The following is a 20,498-nucleotide window of genomic DNA, read 5'->3' as shown; positions in this document are numbered from 1 at the left end:
ACAGAGTAATAATCCACTGCACCACAAGGTTCCTCTCCCCTCTACCCCAGGATAAATATGAAAATATTGTGTAAAAACAAACAGCTGCCATCCTTTCCAATGACTAAAGCACAGTAGGCTAATTTTACGTTTATGGTTGAATAATATTATAAAAAGTGTTGAGGACCTGCTGTTGGTAATATCCTAACCCTCTTATGAATCTCTCCAAATTTATTTCTGATTTATATTATACTCTAATGCACTTATTTAGAATAATACGAAGAGGGTTGAAAAATGAATACTAGGTACCCTAAGACACAGAAGAACCGTACAGTAAGCAAGGATGGATTAATAAAAAATAAAGAAAACATCCTTACTATATTAGTAAGAAACGTATGTCCAAGTTGACGGATAATTCCCAAATGAACTTATAAAATAGACGAACAATATCGATATGGGTTCGGAAGTTATAGTTTCATCAGCAGTAACACCAATATGTTTCCCGTATTTCTGGCCTTTTATCCAACCTCCTTAATTGTCTATTTTTATATCTGTGGATAGTAATTTGATATCCTCAAAATATAACAATTAGCTCTCAGCTGGATCCATTTTTAGCTGGCTCGTTCTTAGTTATCTTGAAATTTCATTTACCGATTCTTTTACATTCTTGAAAAGCATCTTCTCTGACTTTGTGAAAAACAATGAAAATGTATTGTAAGCAAGCAATGACGCCGTTCCTTACAGATTACCTCACTTATTCTTAATCCCAGCTTATTTAAAGGAGATCATTCATAAAAATGAAAAAGAGCAGGGGTCCAATATTACGAGCAATACATTTTCTTTCAGATCTCACGTAATCACTTTGGATCTTCTGTTTATGACTTGACAATAAGGAAGGTAAAACCAGAAAAGCTGGGTCTTAATCCCACAAATGATACGCTTCATGTATGGAAATTCATGGCTCAGCGTATCAAAATCCTTTACAGCATCTAAGAACATAGCCACTATATAGACATTGCCAAATACCATTTTAATAATGCTAGCTAATTTGATAACTTAATTAAGTTTTCTTTATCCCAGACATAAAGAGTATAGACGAAACAAGCGTATAATGTCAGTAGCATTTCTCTCTTTATACCATGGTATTTTGTAACTTTCTGACTAAAACAACTCGGAAAAAGTCCTTCTTTTAAGCACTGTGTGACCTATGCATTTAGAAAGACTTCTGAGTTCCTCCCCCCCCCCTTTTTTTTCCATGTTCTTTTTTTCTTTTTTCTTTTTTTTAGTTCTCCAGATTCAGTTTTTTGTCTTGTCGAACAACTACTCGGGATATGCTTGTTTTATAACTTTCTGTTTTTCATAGGGATTTTTATCAAGCGTCCCTGAGCCAAAATTCTCGTCTGTTGGGAAACCAACAGAGCAGCAGAAAACTCCCGTGCGTGATCGCAACGCCTCTATTGGATCCGAAGCAAGTTTTGTCGAGGAAGAAATTGATGCCATGCCAGATTTCAAACCAATCATTCCTTTGCCCGAAGAAGTTGAAGTTAAAACTGGAGAGGAAGGTGAAGAGGTGCGTCTTCTTTAATTTCTCCTGCTTTATATTAATGTATATTTCATTGCATGCTTTTGGCTTCGTAAACTGTGTGATGATACGCCATATAGTGGCCTTCGTCAAAGGTTCTGGAGTGGTACTTTGCAGGGGCCTTCCAAGATCGAGCTCGCTCTGCAAGCAGGCTAGCCAACCACAACAGCACCCAAAATTAAGGCTAGACATGAGTAATTCAGAATTACTATTTGTAGGTACAACACTCGATCGTTTCTCGATATTATACCAAAGACTAAAAAGAATTGTTTTTATCATTATCCCTGAAAAGAAAAGTCAGTACATTAAGCTGTATTTCAGTGGCATTTTGCTCTTTGGATGTCAACAAAAAGTGATTGGCTGTAATTAAACTAATCTTGTATTGAGATTTTGATTTTCAATCCCTAAATTTACCTTATAAAAATGGACTATCAGGTTTTGTTGGAAATTTTGTCTTCTCTGAAATATTCATCATTATAGGAGAAATAAAGAAGGAACTTGTGTGTCATAATATTCAGCAGCTTGGAAGTTGAATAAAAGTTTTTTATTGCAAAGACTCAAGATAAGATAAGATTTATTGTTGAAAAACGGCTACCGCAAGCCCACTTTGGGCTGAATTCGCACTTCAGCGTCAATAAAACAAAGAAAAACCAACAACAACAAAAAAAAATTAAACGTTAAAAGGGTAACGTTAAATAGTAAAAATGTCAAAAACAATTAAAACTCAAAAATTAAAAGGTCAATACCGAATCAGCAAAATGTCAAAACGAAGAAAAACTCGTAAAGTTAAAAAGGGAATATAATAATTTAAACAAAAACTATTTAGTTATGCGATCAAAAAAATAGAAAGATCGAAACTTGCAAAATGAACACCAAAAATATAAGGTGATAAGGGGGGGGGGGGGAGATTCATTGATTGAATATGTCAACTATGGGATGAAAGTATTTCTATATCTTTCAGTAGAAACTTTTATTGGGGAAAGGAGGGGGATTTTTGTTGAAGCAGAACGCGCGAATCGGGGTCGAAGGGGTGAATAATGACTAGGGAAAAGGGTTGTTGTCCGAGGGTTGTGGGGGGCATTGTTAGCGAAACGCAAGGGAATTTTTGCTTATCTTTCCTTAAGGATCACTTGGGGGGGGGGGGGTATTAAGGGTATGATCATTACCTTTGGTAAAATAACAATATTTGTTTAAGGTAATATTAAGGAGGACATTGCATCAATTTATTATGCAAAACTCTGAAAATTCCCAGTGTTTCTTGGTATTGGTTCCCCAACTCTTATCTCAAGATTTCTTGTTACTGAAGATCTTATAGAACAAGACAAACTTACAGTTGGATAATTTTTGGGACAACAGCTAACCACGTGATGTCATGATGACTGTAAAAACTAGGAATTTGGATCATGTTTAATAAATCTGTCCAAGCGATGTGTGTACTTACTTTATTCTATTTCCGGTAAAAATTTTGTCCCTTAAGGAAGGTACTGGGGATTAGAATGGTACATACAGTGCATTGGGAAAACTTAACATGCCAGGTAAGTAGAGACGGAGTGGCTTTAAAATAAAATAATCCACTGTTTCTAATCCCCCATCCCCTTGGGGAAACGCCCCCTCCTCTTCTAAGGATTATGCCATTTAGTATACCCCTTTTTACATTTTCAGAATATTGGAACCCAAACATTGTTGAACCTCAATATTTTTTTGATAATAATATTATAGCGAGTTCTGCATCCTCTTTCAACTCAATTTTATTATGAGATTTTCTTCCTGACAAAAACTGTAAGGATTGTTTTTACCTTTTTAAATCAGTTCTAAAGATGTCCATCGCATATAAATTAAGTCCAGGATTGGAAGAGTTAATTATTTAAATTTATAGCAATTAGTTATGTTGAATTTAGTGTGTTCCCTTTCCTCCCAGGTGAGCTATCAATTTATATCAAACACTTAATGCTAAAATTAGGGATTACTATTTTATTTTTATTCATGTTAGGCTAGGCCGAAAATAATATTTAATTTGTCCATTGGCAAAGAAATTTCATTTAATTTTGTTTATGTTGGCACTGAAAATCCTTTTGTAGAAAGTGTTGACCCCGCCTACTTGGCTATGAGTTTTGATTTAGTGGTCTCTTAAACTGTTTGATCTCCAAACTGAAATGCACATTGCAACAGTAACAGTAATAATAGTTGAAATTCCTGGTAAAGTAAAACCTGGAAAAAATAAAATCCTCGCAAAAAATAAAAAATACCCTCTTTGCCTACCTATAGAAATGAATCATAAAAATCATTAGGCGTCTGTCTCCGCCCGAACATGTAGAACATAAACTTTAAACTGGCTAACTAATAAAAGGGGGAACTCCCTGAAAATTTCCTGGAAAATTTCTCGAAAAAAAGATTCTATCTAAAATAGCAAATCAAATCAGCTTTTACTTGAAACTCACCGTTTATACATCACTTTATTATTTTGATCTTACGACGTTTCAAACCAAAACCAATTGTACTGGGTTCAATTTTTGTCAATTAAATTTGGAGACTTGTATCTGAATAAATTTATTATTTTTTTTTCTGACTTTTTCCACTTGAATACTGGGTTCTTCATATGTTATTTGCCTCCAAAAAAGTACCAGTGTCTATAATTTCTACTCCTACTACTTTGGAAAAATCTGTTAAGTGACTGTGTATATGATTCGATTGATACGGTAAACTTTTTTCTGTTTCAGGTATTGTTTAACGAAAGAGCTAAACTTTATCGCTTTGTTGACAAGGAGTGGAAGGAAAGAGGAACTGGACAAATAAAGATATTGAAGGACTCAGAGACTGGTAAACACAGGATTGTTATGAGACGAGATAGGGTACATAAAGTCTGTGCAAATCATCCAATCGAAGAAAGCCTAAAGATAAATTATATGCAAAATACAACCAATAGTTTGTTCTGGGCGGCACTAGATCATTCTGAAGGTTCGATGGTCATTGAAAAGTTCTCTGTCAAATTTAAAGAGGAAGAAGCTGCAAAGAGGTTTAAAGAGGTTTTTGAGGCTGGTGTTGAGGCAGCCAAGAAACGGCCAAAGGAGATTAAAAAGGATGAAAAGAAAATAGAAGGAGGAAAGGGGTTTGGAGACAGATTCAAACTTGCTAGTAATCAATGGGAATGTAAAGTTTGCTGTGTTCGTAATAAAAGTGACTGTATTAAATGTCTGTCTTGTGGTACAGCAAAACCAGATGCAGTGACAACATCCACTTCAACTATTCTTAGTTCTCCAAAATTTAACTTTGGTGTTCCAGCTACTACTTCTGCAACTACAGGTGGATTTTCTTTTAGCACCCCAGACGTTTCGAATTTGAAAATTTGCTCTGTTGCTGGAGCAGGGGAGAAAAATCCAGAATCCAGGCCAGCTTTTCAGTTTTCTTTTAGTCCCAAAATTACGGAAGGGGTGAAACCGGCGGCAATTCAACCTTCTAAGCTATTTGCATTTGGAACACCTACTGGTGCTGGAACCGGAGAGCAAACCAAGGCTGTGACTTCTATTTTTGGAACAAGCCCTGCATCTATATTAGAATCTGGGACTGCCAAGTTTGGCACTAGTACCCCAGTTAACTTGACAATTACGCCTATAACTAAGACAACAAGCGCTCCTGAGCTCGATAAAGGAACCAAGCCCGTGTCCTCTGCATTTGGAGCAAGTCCAGCTGGTAGTTTTCAGCTTGGAATCGCTGGACCTGACACTGCTACGCCAGTTACTACTTCAACCACAGCTCCTACAAAGCCAACGGGGTCATTAATGCAACCAAAGTTCACAATTGGCAGCTCACAATTAACTCCGAAACTCTCAGAAAGTGAGTTGCTTTCCTCTCTCTCGTTCTCGTCTGTCCTCTCTCCCTCCCTCTTTCTCTCCCTCCATTCCTCTCCCTCCCCCCTCTCTCTCTCTCTCTCTCTCTCTCTCTCTCTCTCTCTCTCTCTCTCCCTCTCCCTCTCCCTCTCCCCCTCTCCCTCTCTCCCTCTCTCTCTCTCTCTCTCTCTCACTCTCACTCTCACTCTCTCTCCCTCTCTCTCTCTCTTTCTCTCTTCTCATCTCTGTTTCTTATATTCTGGGGACTTTACTTAAGCTTTGTTTTTATCTTGTCGGAAAAGTCCAATTTCTATTTTTTCTTTTTTTGTATTGTATTTTAGTGATAATTAATTATGTGCATTTGTTAGCCTAAAAATATAGTCAACCCAGCCTTTTTGAGGGCTTGGCATGACAGGCATGGAACAGGTTTTTCCCGAAAATGTCTTATTTATCCTCGATATCATCGGAACTCTGCACTTTTTTCATCTCTCTCAATCTCAGAATGAATCCATTTTTCTGATTTGTCCATCTCCCTCATCTTGCAAGCGGCTTAAGAGTCATTTGACTCAGAACAGGCAACATGGATTTTTTTTTTTTTTTCCTCTTAAAGCTGTGAAACGCTATTGCATGGATCTTTATTTAGCTTGAATTTATTAGAGATAACATTCCAGGTTCAATTCAACTAGTCGCATATTGCCTTTGCGTGAGGGAATGTGGATCAAAACACGATTGTGATGGTTTATGTAATACCGTATCTAATCTAGTTAGCATTTTATTTTTGTAATCTTTGATGTGGACTTATAATATGATCAAACTAAATTATGATTGATACCTTTCGAATGGATACACTCATGGTGGAGAGGGAGGGAGGGGGGGGGGTATCTCACTTAGGAGAGGGAGGGGGTGTATCTTTTCTGAAGTTGGCCAGAATAGCTTCCCGGAAAAGAATTAACATAATAACATAACATCTTTGGGAATTTTAGGTGTTTAGAGAAAAATCCTCTGGCAACCGCTCTAACGGAATTCCGGCGGTGTGCTCTTAAAATTGCCGTATATAGCACCTATATGAGCTCTTTGCTTTTGTTAACATACCATTTGTTAATCTGTTTTTACAGTTTTAGCTGAAGAAAAGAAGAAAGAGGAGACAGCAAAGCCTAATGTATTTGCTGAATTTACGTTTGGTAGTCCCAAGCTAAATGAACTGAAACCAGAAGGCAAAACTGAACTGAAATCAGACAATGCAAAGAAGAAGAGTGAAGAAGTAACATTAACGAGCATATTGAAAGGAAAAGGTAGTCCAATTTATTTTACCAAATGAACACCAACTTGAAATTATCAACTGTAAAATGTTATTTTATGTAATTTATTTACAAAAAAAATGTAATGTTTCAACTGCAATTTGTTTCCTGAAATTGTGTGATAAAGTATATCTATGTCACATTATAGACGGAAATTTTTCAAACAAATTAATTGTTTGTAGAATGTGTGTCATGTGTCCTTAAAAAAAGAAAAAAAATCCGTTTCTCAATTGTGGAACAATTGAAAACTATCTTTTTTCTGAAAAACTGTGTTCTGTTCTATCTTATTTACGCAAGAACAAGATGAGTTGGCCTTGCTTTTAAAAATGTTGGCACAAAGTATAAATCATAAACCAGAATTAGAAATAAAAGTTCTTATTCAGAAGTTCAGAGACACTAGAAAGACTTTCTTACATCCTATACAAACGGTAGCTTGGTCTTCATTAGATATATTGTTAACTTTTTTTTTTTCGATTAGAATGAATAAGCTGAAAATATGCCAGTTCGGTCTCTTTTAGTAGGAAAATGTACAAAAAAAAAATTAAAAAGAGGAGAAATATAATTGATGAATTTGCAAGCCATCTAAGAGTATTTAAACTCATAACTCCAGTGCCAAAGCCACTTACCTCTTTCACACATCTTTTTCTTATTTTAAATATCCCATCATTGGAAGTATGAAAATTAAACCCGTTTTTGCTGACCTTTAATTGGTATTTTCATTAACGGTCAGCAGTTACCTTTTAAATACTGTTAACAGTAAATGAATAGGTTCGATATTACGGCTCGTGTGTTAGATATGACCTTGTCTGGTCTGTAGCCTGTTTGATGCGTGGTAAATATCTTGGCTAATAATTTTTTCATGTTGTGTCTAAGCTAGGGATCTATAAGGGTCTGCTGATATAGATGAAACAAATTTTATGCGATAAATAAGAATACATCAGAAGATTGGTGTATGTGCCCCTTGTCCCATGAAGTGAAGAAAATCTCAGCTATTATCTATGCTTTTCTAAGAGCTTTCACAACTTAAAAAATAATATCTTGGATGATATTGCGCCGTGTTATATTGCCTTTGGCAAGATCCCGCGTATTTTTTTATTTTGATTCAAAGGGTGAACTACTGGGCGATTCTGCTGCAAGAAGTGTTCCCATTCTAGGGCTGATAAAGGGTCAGTAATGGAAGTTGAATTAGATAGCTAAAAGGAAGTATCCGAGTCACCTAGCTTGTTTCCACAGCTTCCTATTTGCTTCCAGAACTATCAAATATGTTTTGTATATTTTTTTTATTATTTTTTTTTGTGTCAAATAGGTTGCTTATGAAAATATGGAAAGAAAAAAAGTATTGATAACACCTCTATCAGTTCGCATATTCTCATCTCGATTTGTAACTTGTAAAACTTTACTTTAAATATTTGCAGATGATGCCTCCAAAGCCGAAGAATCAACAGGTATGCTGTTTAGCAGTTTGACTGGTAGCACTGAAACAACAGGTTTCAAGAAAACTGACAACTTCAAAGGATTTCCTGGGCAGGGTACTCCTGTGTTTGGTGTGCCTAAAAAAGAACCCACGCCGTTAGCTGCATTCCCTGGCTCGATGGAAAGGAAGGCAGAAGCACCCGAAGAGGAGGTATCCGAAGAGTTTGTCCCTACTGCTGAATTCAAGCCAGTAATTCCACTTCCAGACTTGGTGGAAGTCAAAACAGGTTAGACATTTTGTTATACTTCGAGGATTTTTTAACATGAGAATAATTTTCGGAATGATATAGCGCCAAATACTTTTTGTAGGTGTTTCGAGTGGTATATCTTAGAGGCTAAGGTGATTATCCCCCCCCCCTATGTCAAACAACAAGCTATACGAAAAATGTGATTCGACCCCACTTTTCAGGACTATATAGGAAGACAGATTGAGATGGCTAGGACGCTAGGATACGGTTTACCGATAAAGAATGACAGATTGCCGAAGATTGGGTTTAGTTGCCATCCATATGAGGCCAAACAAAAGTAAGTTTTCTCCAATGGGGTGGAACGAGGTCGTACGGAAGGAAATGAGTGAAATCGAAACTTCATGGAAGGGGGTGGAAAGTGAAGCTTTGAATAGATTGGGGTGAAGGAGAACGTGCGTAGCTTTGTCGGTCTCAGGTGGTTTGGTGCTGCAGCGATTTGTTATTGCTATTAGTAGTGTGAAATAGACAATGGCGATAAAAATCCGAGATTAGAATGGACATTGGTTATTCGCGAGGGGCGAATAACCCCTCATTTTCACAGAGCTACGATCCGGACGGGCGGAGGTTGACAAATCTGGTTGTTTTGCCATTATATATGCGTGTATATACTGTAGGCTGAATATTTTTGCTGGCTAAAATGTCTTAGGTTGTATTATTAAAACATAAAATGATCAGAAATAACACTGCAGAATTTAAAGAACAGCAATAACAGTGAATTAATTAATGAAAATAAAATACGAATGGGAATTAAATTGAACAATCAAATTGTGAAAATAGCATGAGATTTGATGGAGTGGTAGCCCACTCTTACATTTTTGTAGTTTCTGGTCGTTTCAAGTTTGACTTGACTATTATTTTTAATGTTTACTTGTTTGGGGTTCTAAGTTTGACTTTTCAATTTTAATTTCTATTCGTTTTCTGTTTTCATTTATTCCTTTATACCAAGTTTTGGTTTTGATATCACTCTTTACTTCTCTTTGAAATATTTTCTAATATGTATTATTATTATTACTTTATTGATCCATAAAACAAATAGGAAGAAAAGGATACACTGTCTGTATATTGTTGGCTCTCAAATTTGTTATCTCTTTTCTGTTGCAAGAAAAAGTTCTGCTGTTCTTCTTCTTTTTTCCTGCTGAGGACAAGTTTAGTTGCATTTAACGTGAAGTTAGTCACTGTGATTTAAAAAAGAATATTGGTTATTCTAATGACCCATTTTTTCTTTTAGAGTATTAGCTCTTATTATTGTAGTATATCTTGCTTTTAGAATTTTCACAAAGTTGCGAATGCTTAAGTCCAACGACTCTAAAATTTAAAACCTAAAAAAAAAAAAAAATGAAAATAAGAGACATGACCGAATTGGCTTGAATGGCGTAGATGGTGATTTTCTTTTAAGTATTTCTTTGTTATTATTCCAGGAGAGGAGGAAGAAACAGTGCTTTTTAGTAACCGTGGAATTCTATATCGCTTCGATGCAGATACTAAAGAATGGAAAGAAAAGGGCCGAGGCGATTTCAAAGTTTTAAGACACAAAAAAACTGGCAAGGTGAGGTTCCTCATGCGCCGTGAACAAGTACTAAAAATCTGCTGTAACCACTTGATTGCACCAGAGCTTGAATTGATGCCAATGAATAATTCTGACAAAGCTTTCGTATGGTATGCTCAGGATTATTCCGAAGGGGAAATGAAGGAAGAAAAACTTGCATTGAGATTCAAGTTGCCTGACACGGTAATGTTATATTCTTTCTCTCTCTCTCTCTCTCAGTCTCTCTCAGTCTCTCTCTCTCTCTCTCTCTCTCTCTTTCTCTAGCTCTTTCTCTCTCTTTCCCCTCCTCTCTCTCTCTCTTTCTCTCTCTCTCTTTCTCTCTCTCTCTTCCTCAGTATATATATATGTACATCGTATGATTGAAAACCCATCCACAATAACATAAAAGGGACGGAACAATAAACGAGAAAAGGGCAAACTAAAAAAATATATACAAGCATTTACACTAACATAACAACGTGATCAACATATAAGTGTAGCCTAATATGAGAGAAAGAAAATAAACTAAACTGTAATTCAAAGAAGAATCTTACACCATGAATGGTCTGCCGTCTCTTTATACGTTATTGACAGAGTTTTGAAGCTATAGTTTTTAGACATGTCTTGTAATATTTATTAATGAATCTTGAGTTGGGTGTCAATGTGTGTATGTAGAGCAAATATTTGGCGGAACAGAAAAAGGGTGATGAATTTTTGCTTCATCGTTGATAGTGAGTATCTTAGGTTAACACGCAGGATATAAGGCAGCGTGATAGTGTTGTGAAATCTGGGATAGTGATAACTATTGAAACGATGTCTCTCGGAGACAATCATATATATATATATATATATATATATATATATATATATATATATATATATATATATATATATATATATATATATATATATATATATATATATATATATATATATATATATATATATGCAGAGCTGTATTTAATAATCTATTGTATCGGCACCTTAGTTCAAGGTGGTATTCGATTTCTTGTCAGGTTCGTTGTAGAATATTCTTATCAATCGCAAAAATCTACTTAAGCATCCTTTGATTCATGTCAGCTATGTCCCTTATTTTGGTTGATACACGGCCTGATAACCTGATAGTCTCCGGTGTGGTAGGGTCTCATCTTCCAGGTAATTGTTGTTTGGCTGTATATAAACCATTTTTGGTGCCACATAACTGGTCAGAAGGTTGAGGTACATATCCGCAGTAATTGTTGCAACGTTGAAGTAAAATGGACCAATTATCTAAATACATGGGATTCTACACCACACGTTTACTTTTGGACTACCCCAGTGAGCCTTTCTGGTCCCATAGGGCGTTTTGATCCTCAGATTCTCGCATTGAGTCTATTTGATTTCCTTCAAACACGAAAATTTGCCTTGTAACTGAAACTAGTTCGCAGGAAGAATGCTTCTTCCTCATATTTTAAGAGAATATAAGATATTCTAGTTTCTACATTTCACTTTTGTGTTTTTAACTTCCTAAGTTAGTGGAAATATTGAACAGTGTTTTTTTTTTCTTCTGAAAAATAGTGTTCTATTCTATGTTATTTACTCAAGACAAGACAAGTAAGCTCTTAATCAGAAGTTCAGAAACACTAGAAAACCCTTCTTTTATCTAGTGCAAAACTATAGCTTGGTCGGTATTAAAACTATTGTGAAAAGTTTTTTTTGTTCAAGTAGAACAAAAAAGCTGAAAATTTGCCAGTTCGGTCCCTTTTACAAACAAAATGCATAACAAAAATAATTAGACTTAGGAAGAGGAGAAATATGATAGAGGATTTTGTAAACCACCAAGAGAAATTTAAACTCAAAACTCCCGTTGCCAAAGGCAAATTAATCTGTATTTTCACTAACAGTCAATCAGTTACCTTTTAAATACAATTAATTAAAAAAACTTTTTCCAAAAAATGAGTTTTTCAAAAAAAAAGTAAAGAACTCCATTAAACCAAAAATGAACAAAAATAGAACCAAATAATCTACCAAGCATACAACTACCACAAATCAGTATCAATAAATAAATGAAACCCACAACAAAAAGAAATTAAAATAAATTACAGAGTCAAACTCAAAACCAGCAAAAATTAATATGAGTAGGGTTCTAAACCCTATGCTTTCTAAAAGCCAGAATATAATTTGTACTTTACTGAAAAAAAATGTGCATTGTCAGTTTAATATACATATGCTGATATTTATTCCTTAAGATCTTAATTAATTTTTAGATTATTTGATTCTATTTTTGTTCATTTTTGGTTTAACGGGGTTCTTTACTTTTTTTTTCTTATTTTGTGGAAAAAGTTTTTTAATTAATTTCTGTTCGTTTTATATTGACATAGTCTTTTTCAGGGAAAAAGAAAATAATAACTTAAATCTTTCCGGTTTTTTCTTTAAGAATTTATAGTTTGATCTGCTATATATATGATGAAGAAACTTTTTTCAGCAATTTTTAACAATATAAACTCTTTTGGAAATCGTGACACACATAGTAGTATATGATTTAGTCGTATGCATTCTCTAGTTAACTGATAAATCAAAGTGAATACTATTCCCCAAAAATTATATATATGCTCTTTCACAGCTTGGATACAATTACACTCTTTTGATTTAGTAAAATTTTGAGAGCAGAAGTAGTAAAAGAAGTAGCCCCGAAATTTTGAACTTAAAATCCTCTGTCGTTCTTGGTATATTACTGAGATGTCTTATTGGCAACCCGCATACAAACAGTGTGTTTTGATTTAATTTTAAAGCCACATTTAGTTTTCAAGCATAACGGGCAAATTACATAACTTTGGGGGGTTGACCGACCCAATAACCCTAGAGATATACTTACTAGACCATTCAGCTATGCTGAACAAAATGGCTGTCTTTAAATATTGATTGGAAGTGTCTGGAAAACTATGAGCTAAAGAGGAGGGCTGATTGCCCTCTAATCACTTTTGACTCTTAAGGGGACACTAGAACTTTTAATTTTGAATCAGATTAGCTTCTTTAGAGTATGAATGATATTACTTACTATGATAGAGCATTGCTGCCTATGTCCTTATATGCCCTATAGTGCTTATATGCCCTTTTAATACCCGCATGCATACAGGTTTTTTGTTTAATTGAAACTCTTCCTAAACGTTCCCTAAAAGTTTCAACCTAATGCCATTAGTTTCGTTAGTTATACTAACCGTAGAAGCAGTATTAAATGATTGCACATAGTACATTATGGATTGCTTAGAATCCACAACTTTTGAAGCTATGAAGATTAAAATTTCAGAGATTATTTATGTTACAGGGATGACAACCTGCCATCTGTATGCAGGTTGTCAAAAGGGCATTTCAGCTATACCTTTTCGTGGAACAGTTTCGTGTGTGAATTTAAAACTTACTACGCTTGTTGTGGGGGATGTTGAACTAACCAAAAGACAATATCTGCATCATAATACTAATGCTTCTACTGCTACTATTACTATTATTGGTGCTACTGCTACAACTAATAAACCTAAGGGTATTAAGGCGAAAGTTTTTGGGAATATTGTAACTGTATTGAAATAAATTGAAACACGCTATGCCCATATAGGTTGTATCAGCAGAGGACGTATCAGCAATGCTTCAGGACCGGTTGATGGTATTAAGTTGAAAATTTCATCGTGTGTTGAAGGGGATGTTGAGAAAAAGGCGCTATTTGCATACTGCTACTACAACTATTGCTACGTGTAAATTTAGCCACCTCTAAAGCTTATGTAACCATTCCTTCCATAAGAACCTTAAATACCCCAGGGGCAAAACTTACAACCATCCCCCTCAGGTTCTGGTGGTTTATATCAACCTCAAAAGCCTTGTTATACGGAGGGGGGGGGGTAGCTGCGCTTTGATCACTTTGACTCTTAAAAAGGGCACTAGAAATTATGATTACGAATCTAATGAGTCCCCTCCAAAGCATATACGACCATCCTTTTTGTAAAACCTTATATGCCCCAAAGGCATAACTTACAACGCTTTCCCTAAGAGCTGTAGGGGGAGGGGGTGTATTCCTCACAGACATAATTTCCGAAACCTTCAACTACGATGAATAAAATTGCAATCTCCAAATTTTGATTGGAGGTGTTAAGGTAAATTTTGATCGTAGAGGGGGAGGGGGGCTGATCTTAAATCACTTTGACTCTTAAAAAGGGCACTATAACTTCCAATTTCAATATGTTCTTTGGACTATTTGGAAAAAAAATATCACAATTTCAATGAGATGCGTTTAGTTAAAGAAGGGGGGGGGGGGCTAAATGCCGTCATCATTTTTGACGCTTAAAAAGGAACTAGAACTTTCAACGAAATGATCCTCTTCTAAAGTTAAACAACCATCCCTTCCGTAAAAACCTTAAATACCTCCTGGGTATAACTTACAACCCTTGCCCCTAATCTCTGACGTGTATGTGGGGGGGGGGGTAGCTGCCCTCCGATCACTTAGACTATGAAAAAGAGCACTACAGCGTCTGATTACCAATCCAATGAGCCCCCTCCAAAGTTCTAATAAACACTCTTTCTATAAAAAACCTCATATGCCCCCAAGGCAAAGATACCAACCTTTGCCCTATGGGTGGAGTAAAGTTTTCATCTTCAAAAACACAGTTTCCGGGCCTCTGAACTACGTTAAATAAATTGCTTATCTAAAAATTTTAATTGGAAGTGTTTGGGAAAATAATGGGCGTGGGGGGTCATATGCACTCTGATCACTTTCGACTAAGGAAAAAAGCACTAGTCCTCAATTTCCAATCGAATGAGCCCTTTTTGAAGCTTCTACGACAGAACTTTCTATAAAAACCTTATATGGCCCAAGGGCATAACTCATTACCCATGTCCTGAGGTCTATAGGGGGTAGGGGGTTTGTCATCCTCAAAGACATAATTTCTGGACCTTTCAATAACGTTGAACTAAATGGCTATCTCAAAATTTTGATTGGATATGTTTGGGGCAATGGTGGACGTGAGAGGAGGGTTATTTGCCCTCCAGTCACTTTAGACTATTAAAAAGGGCACTAGCCCTTTCAATTTCCAATCGAATGAGCCCTTTTTGGAGTTTCTACGACAACGCTTTCTATAAAAAACCTTATATGCCCCTAGGGTATAACTTACAAACCTTGCCCTTAGGGGTGTGGGGGGGGTGTCATCCTCAGGCCTAATTTCCAGAACTTTCAACTACGTTGATAAAAATTGCTATTTCAAAATTTTGACTAGATGTATTTGGGGAAATAGTGGGCATGAGAGAGGGGTTAGTTGCCCTCCAATCACTTTTGACTATTAAAAAGGGCACTAGCCCTTCCAATTTCTAATCGAATGAGCCTTTTCGAAGTCTCTACAATTCCTTCGATACAAATTGCCCTGGTCTTAAAGAAACCGAAAAAAAAATAATAACACATTGTGTCCACATCGTTCTTTACTTAGGCAGCGCTATTGCGCTGCCTATGATTAAGAGTAAATTCAGTGCCCTTAAAGAGTCTCGTTGGCTTTGTAGTTAATTTTTAATAGTTTTTTCTTAGATACTTTCTCTCTTTACTCATTTCTATGGAGTTTCGAAGTTTCCATTTTCCAAAAGGAGTTTCTCTACCCTTCCCGTCCCCCTCTTTAATACAGCTCTTGCTTCGTATTTGAAACTTCGTTCTCCAGTCTGTCAATCTATCTTTCATTTGAATTTTTTTTTCTTAGGCTAAGCAGCTCAAACAAGTTGTGGATAAAGTCAAAGAAGAATTGGCAAAGCCAAGTGCGGAAACGGAAAAACCAGAAGCTGTTGAGAAAGATAAGTCGGTAGATAAATTGGTTCAAAGCCTCGACAAGTTCAAACCTGCTGCTGGTACTTGGGAGTGCTCTGGATGCTTTTGCCGCAACCCTGGTGAAGTAACCCAGTGCCCAGCTTGCCTTACAATGAAACCATCCACAGTTGCTGCAAGTGAGTTTTATAATTACGACTCTCTTGATTTTCGGTTAAATACAATTTTTAAATCATTATTAAGTATCAATAAAGTATCAAGAAATTATTCTCAAATATCTTTGGGACAGACTTTATGTTAGACTAGAAGGCTAAAAACCCCAAATACCTACATTTTCACTTTGTATAGACGTTGGTTAACGATTTTTGGGCCAAACGCCTTCGTAAGGCCCCCTGAAAATGTTTTAGGTCTTAGCGCAGTAAGATGCTACTCGATTCCGGAGTTATGTATATGTCTCTCGAGCTATTGGCACATTAAAAATAAAGAAGTTGTTGAGTTTTTTGGTTAGAAATTTCTCATGTGTGGTGTTATTTTCAGAGTGACCACATTAACTGATATAATATGATAATATAAAAGCAAAATTGCTCAAATCAAAATAAGTTCTATGCGATAAAATATAGTACTAAACTTTCTAATAAACTTAATGAACCTAAGATAAAGTTGGGTTTACTAAAGGAATTAAAGAAGAAACGGAAGAAGAATTAAGGAAGAAGAATTAAATTCATAAAAAGGGTTAATGAACAAACTTGAATTATTACTCTTAGTGTTCAGTATACTTTTATTCCTCAATGATTCCTATGCACGTAAGTGCATGTCTATAGTAATTAATAAGCCGCTAGAAATCCCACAGAAATTGTTATAGTGGGAATGTCTGATAAATCCGTGAGCAAAAGCTTTAGCTGTGTATACGAAGACCAAAATACTATCCATGAGCCTTTGAAAAAAAAAAAAATATTGTACCTTTTTGTGCTCCCTCATCTAGTGTTTTCCTCTTCTTTTTCGTGTATAAAATGTTCATTTAAGTATACAGTTTCATTGAAACTTCCAGTAAACAATACGGCGTTCTGTCGCCTTGCGTATATTCTTTTTGGAAATACATGATAATTTAATTTCTAGATATCTTTCATTAGGACTTAAGATAAATAAGGTAGCTTTACTTGGTGCAAAGCTAATAATTTAGGCTTATTGCTGACGGCTATGATCTCCTTATAGTCTTTTTATCGTTCATCGAAAAACTATAAGACGAAAAAAAAGGGATTTGTGTAGTTGCCCTGTCACAGTTGCTTGGAAAGAGTCTCTTTATTCTGTATTTTTATCTATATTACGTTCTTTCATCCAAATTTATTTATTTCGCCTATTTTTGTCTGCCTTTTTATATATTCCTGTGGATTTCTATCTGTAATTTTTCCCATAGTTCTGCACTGAGGACGGTTGAGTGGAGGTCTTGACCCAAAATTTTCGTATTATTCTTCCATTTTTTATTTCACTTGCTGTGACTATTCACTTTTTCTTCGTTGGGATTATTTCGTCGTTTTTTATTACTTGGCCAACTTTGTCTATTCTTCCTAAGTTCATTTCGTATGTTTTTCAAATGTATGTAAAATGCATTTATAGGTAAATTTCGCATCGGCACTGCAGGAACACCAACTCCAGGTGGCTTTGTTTTCGGTGTTATTCCAGAAACAGCAGAACAGCCAGCCCCGATGACTACTCCATTTTCTGCTTTTGATACTCCGGGAAAAATTAGTGCTGGTACAGCTTTTAGTTTCACCATGAAACCCACTGAAGGACGTAAGTTAATGGTTTTTTTTATAAACATAAAAGCAAACATAAAAAACATATGTTTGCTAACCTTTCCATAAATAGGGATACAGGTAATTTAAATATTGACCCAATTTATTATAACCTTCTAAAGATTGAATCAACAGTCAATAAGTGAGGTAAAACTTTAAATAATCCCCGGGGGACTATTCCACTATCTAGACCAAAATTATTTTCTTCAGTAAAAGCTAACAAAGGGATTATGTAGCAAATTAATAATTAAAGTAATTTAAAGGTTTTTTTTATTTTTTCTCAGTTGTTCTGGTGTCCCCACTGAAGTAACTATATATTATCATCCTTTCCCAACGTGGATTAGTTTGCGCCGTTTTTACATTTTTGTTTTTTGTTGTTGTTTTTTGGTGGTGGTTTTATTGTTTTTTATTTTTATCTTGTTTTTTTTTTTTTTATCTTGTTCTTCTTGTGTGTCTTTCGTGCTGAAGACGCCTTGTTTGTATACAGGCGAAATATCCGCGCTGTTTTGTTTCTGTTGTTTTCTTCTCTCTCCACTGGCCACAGTCTCGTTTGTTTGTTTTTTTTTAGAGATTTTTCTCTTTGTCGTTTTTTTATTAAATAAACAAGTTTTCAACTGAAAGTAAGGAGCAACATCAAAACTTAAAACGAACAGAAATTATTACGTATATGAGGGGGTTCGCCCCCTAGTCAATACCTTGCTCTTTACGCCAAAGTTTGAATTTTGTTCGAATCACGCACCCCTGAATCACAAAGGCCGTTTAATTAGAATAGATAACTCTTTTGAAAGTACTAAAAAGAACTTTAGCGTAAAGAACAAGGTATTGACAAGGGGGCGACCCCCTCATATACGTAATAATTTCTGTTCATTTTAAGTTTTAATGTTGCTCCTTACTTTCAGTTGAAAAAACTTGTTTTTTTATTTAATTTTTGATTGTTTTTTTAAATAAGGCTGGGAAATCCGGTGCCCCCTTCTTAGAAATGTCCCTTCCTCCATAGAAAGATCCTCTCCATATTTTTGCAGGCAGGAGCTTGAAACTCTACAGTAGGGTTTTCTGATACGCTGAATCTGACGGTTTGATTTTCATTAAGATTCTATCAATTTTAGAGGGTGTTTCCCCCTTTTTTTTTTAATAAGGCAATTTTTTCAGGCTCGTAACTTTCGATGGGTAAGACTAGACTTGATGAAATCTATATATTTGAAATCAGCATAAAAATCAGATTTTTTATGTATCTACTGGTATAAAAATTCTGTTTTTTAGAGTTTCAGGTACTATTGAGCTGGGTCGCTCCTTAGTTACAGTTCGTTACCACGAACTGTTTGACTAGCCTAAGAGCCTTCGGGCAACAGGGATAGCAAACAACGCAGCTTATATGCTTTCGTGAAGACGCGAAACAAAACATTCTACTCCTTTCCCTCAAACACAGAATCATAAGTCCCCCTAACCCCCCACACCAGAAAAAAAAAATACCAATAATTTCAGGTCGATCCCCAAGTTGTGAGACGAAACAAGGCACAATTACCTAACTATGTATAAAATTTGTCATCTTTTAATGGAAGCTACTGGCGGTATGCAATACTCGCTTACCTTCAGCCATAACCAAGAGTGTGTTCAGTGTTGCAATTTAATGTCAGGAAGCAACCCCTTTTTTCAAATTCTTAATCACAAGGCGGTACAGAATGATCATCCATAATTGACAGAATAACTATAGAATAATTATTTTCTTGCCCAAGTAGCAACAAGCTACTATGAATACATCCCAAAAGATCATGCAAAGCAAAAGAAGTTTGATATCATATAAATTGTCAAATTATTTTTGACAACTCAAACGAACACAAAGTATAAGAAAGGCAAATATTGAAATGTCCAGTACAGAATATGACAAACGAGCGCCAATGTACTTTTTTTTTTGGTCAGGTATAGATTTTTTTGTATCCTGTATCTATTATTTTTATTGTTCTGGCGAAAATGCATTCATTTAAAGGCGCGAGGCGAGTGATTAGATTATACATATTTTAGTTGGAAGTTCAAGTAAGGTGGTAGTGTCTGTCTAAGGTAGAAGGTATAATTTTTTTTTTTTTAATAGATAGAAAAAGTATGCACAATCTGGTTGGCGTTTCGTGAAGTGATCCTAAGAAACCGCCTATCGATAGAAATATAATATGTAGGACAATGGCTGAAAAAGGTAATGAATCTTACCCCCCCCCCCCTCATTGCTTAACTTCGATGAAAAAGGACACGACGAATCCCCACCGATCAAGCTCATTTTATAGAATTATCTTTTTTTATGTGAAAAGTTTGAGATGGAGGGTTAAACGGTTAAATTTAAGAAACTGAACACAAGTAATAAAAAATAAAATATGTTACATTGGTTTTTTTAAGCTTGGCTATTAATTTTCTATCCAAAATAATAATAGACCCTAAACAATACTTCCAGGGCGGCCACAAAGTTCCTAAAACTAGTGAAGGTCCCTATTGGGTCCCTTAAATTGATACTACTACTAGTAACAACTCACCGCAGCACCAAGCCGCCTGAGGCCAACACAGCTACACACGCTCCTTCTCCACCTCAATCTATTCAAAGCCACCCTTTTTACACCTGCCCACGAAGTTCCCGTTTCCTTTAAATCTTTCTTTATGACGTCCTCCCACCCCAGACGAGGACGGCCTGCTTTCGGTTTAGCCCTAGACGGTTGGCCGAAAAGAACGATCTTCGGCAATCTGTCATCCTTCATCCGCACAACGTGGCCTAGCCACCTCAACCTTTCTTTCATTATAGCACTAGAGAGCGGTATTGAACCACTCTCTAAATTGATCTTTATCTTAAATTGATAAAGGTCCCTAAAGTCCCTTTTCATGCATTGGTTTAAAGCTCCGTATTCTGAAGGCTACCGATACCTGTGGGTACTCGGTATTCAGTATTTTTGTTTTGCTTGAGATTCTTGGAACCTGTTTTGGCTTGTCTAAGAAAGACTAAACTTGTTGCTACATAGGCTACAGCGTTACTGT

At 35.8% G+C, this 20,498-nt stretch overlaps 1 protein-coding gene across 2 annotated transcripts in view; it reads left to right on the top strand.

Moving 5' to 3' along the window:
* Nup358 (nucleoporin 358) overlaps window positions 1-20,498 on the top strand; it is a 106,347-nt gene that overhangs the window by 61,950 nt on the left and 23,899 nt on the right. For both annotated transcript variants that reach the window (XM_089094462.1, XM_089094461.1), the window contains exons 14-20: window positions 1,343-1,549; window positions 4,279-5,392; window positions 6,501-6,677; window positions 8,099-8,383; window positions 9,823-10,133; window positions 15,635-15,875; window positions 17,311-17,487. In XM_089094462.1, coding sequence (XP_088950588.1) covers window positions 1,343-1,549; window positions 4,279-5,392; window positions 6,501-6,677; window positions 8,099-8,383; window positions 9,823-10,133; window positions 15,635-15,875; window positions 17,311-17,487 — 2,512 coding nt within the window. The remainder of the gene's footprint in view (window positions 1-1,342; window positions 1,550-4,278; window positions 5,393-6,500; window positions 6,678-8,098; window positions 8,384-9,822; window positions 10,134-15,634; window positions 15,876-17,310; window positions 17,488-20,498) is intronic.

Source organism: Artemia sp. Qi Xiang Cuo, chromosome 9, assembly GCF_049724085.1.
Source record: "Artemia sp. Qi Xiang Cuo chromosome 9, ASM4972408v1, whole genome shotgun sequence".
Classification (NCBI taxonomy): domain Eukaryota; kingdom Metazoa; phylum Arthropoda; class Branchiopoda; order Anostraca; family Artemiidae; genus Artemia; species Artemia sp. Qi Xiang Cuo.
Note: the sequence above shows the minus strand (reverse complement) of the source record. Positions and strands in the feature narration are given on the sequence as shown.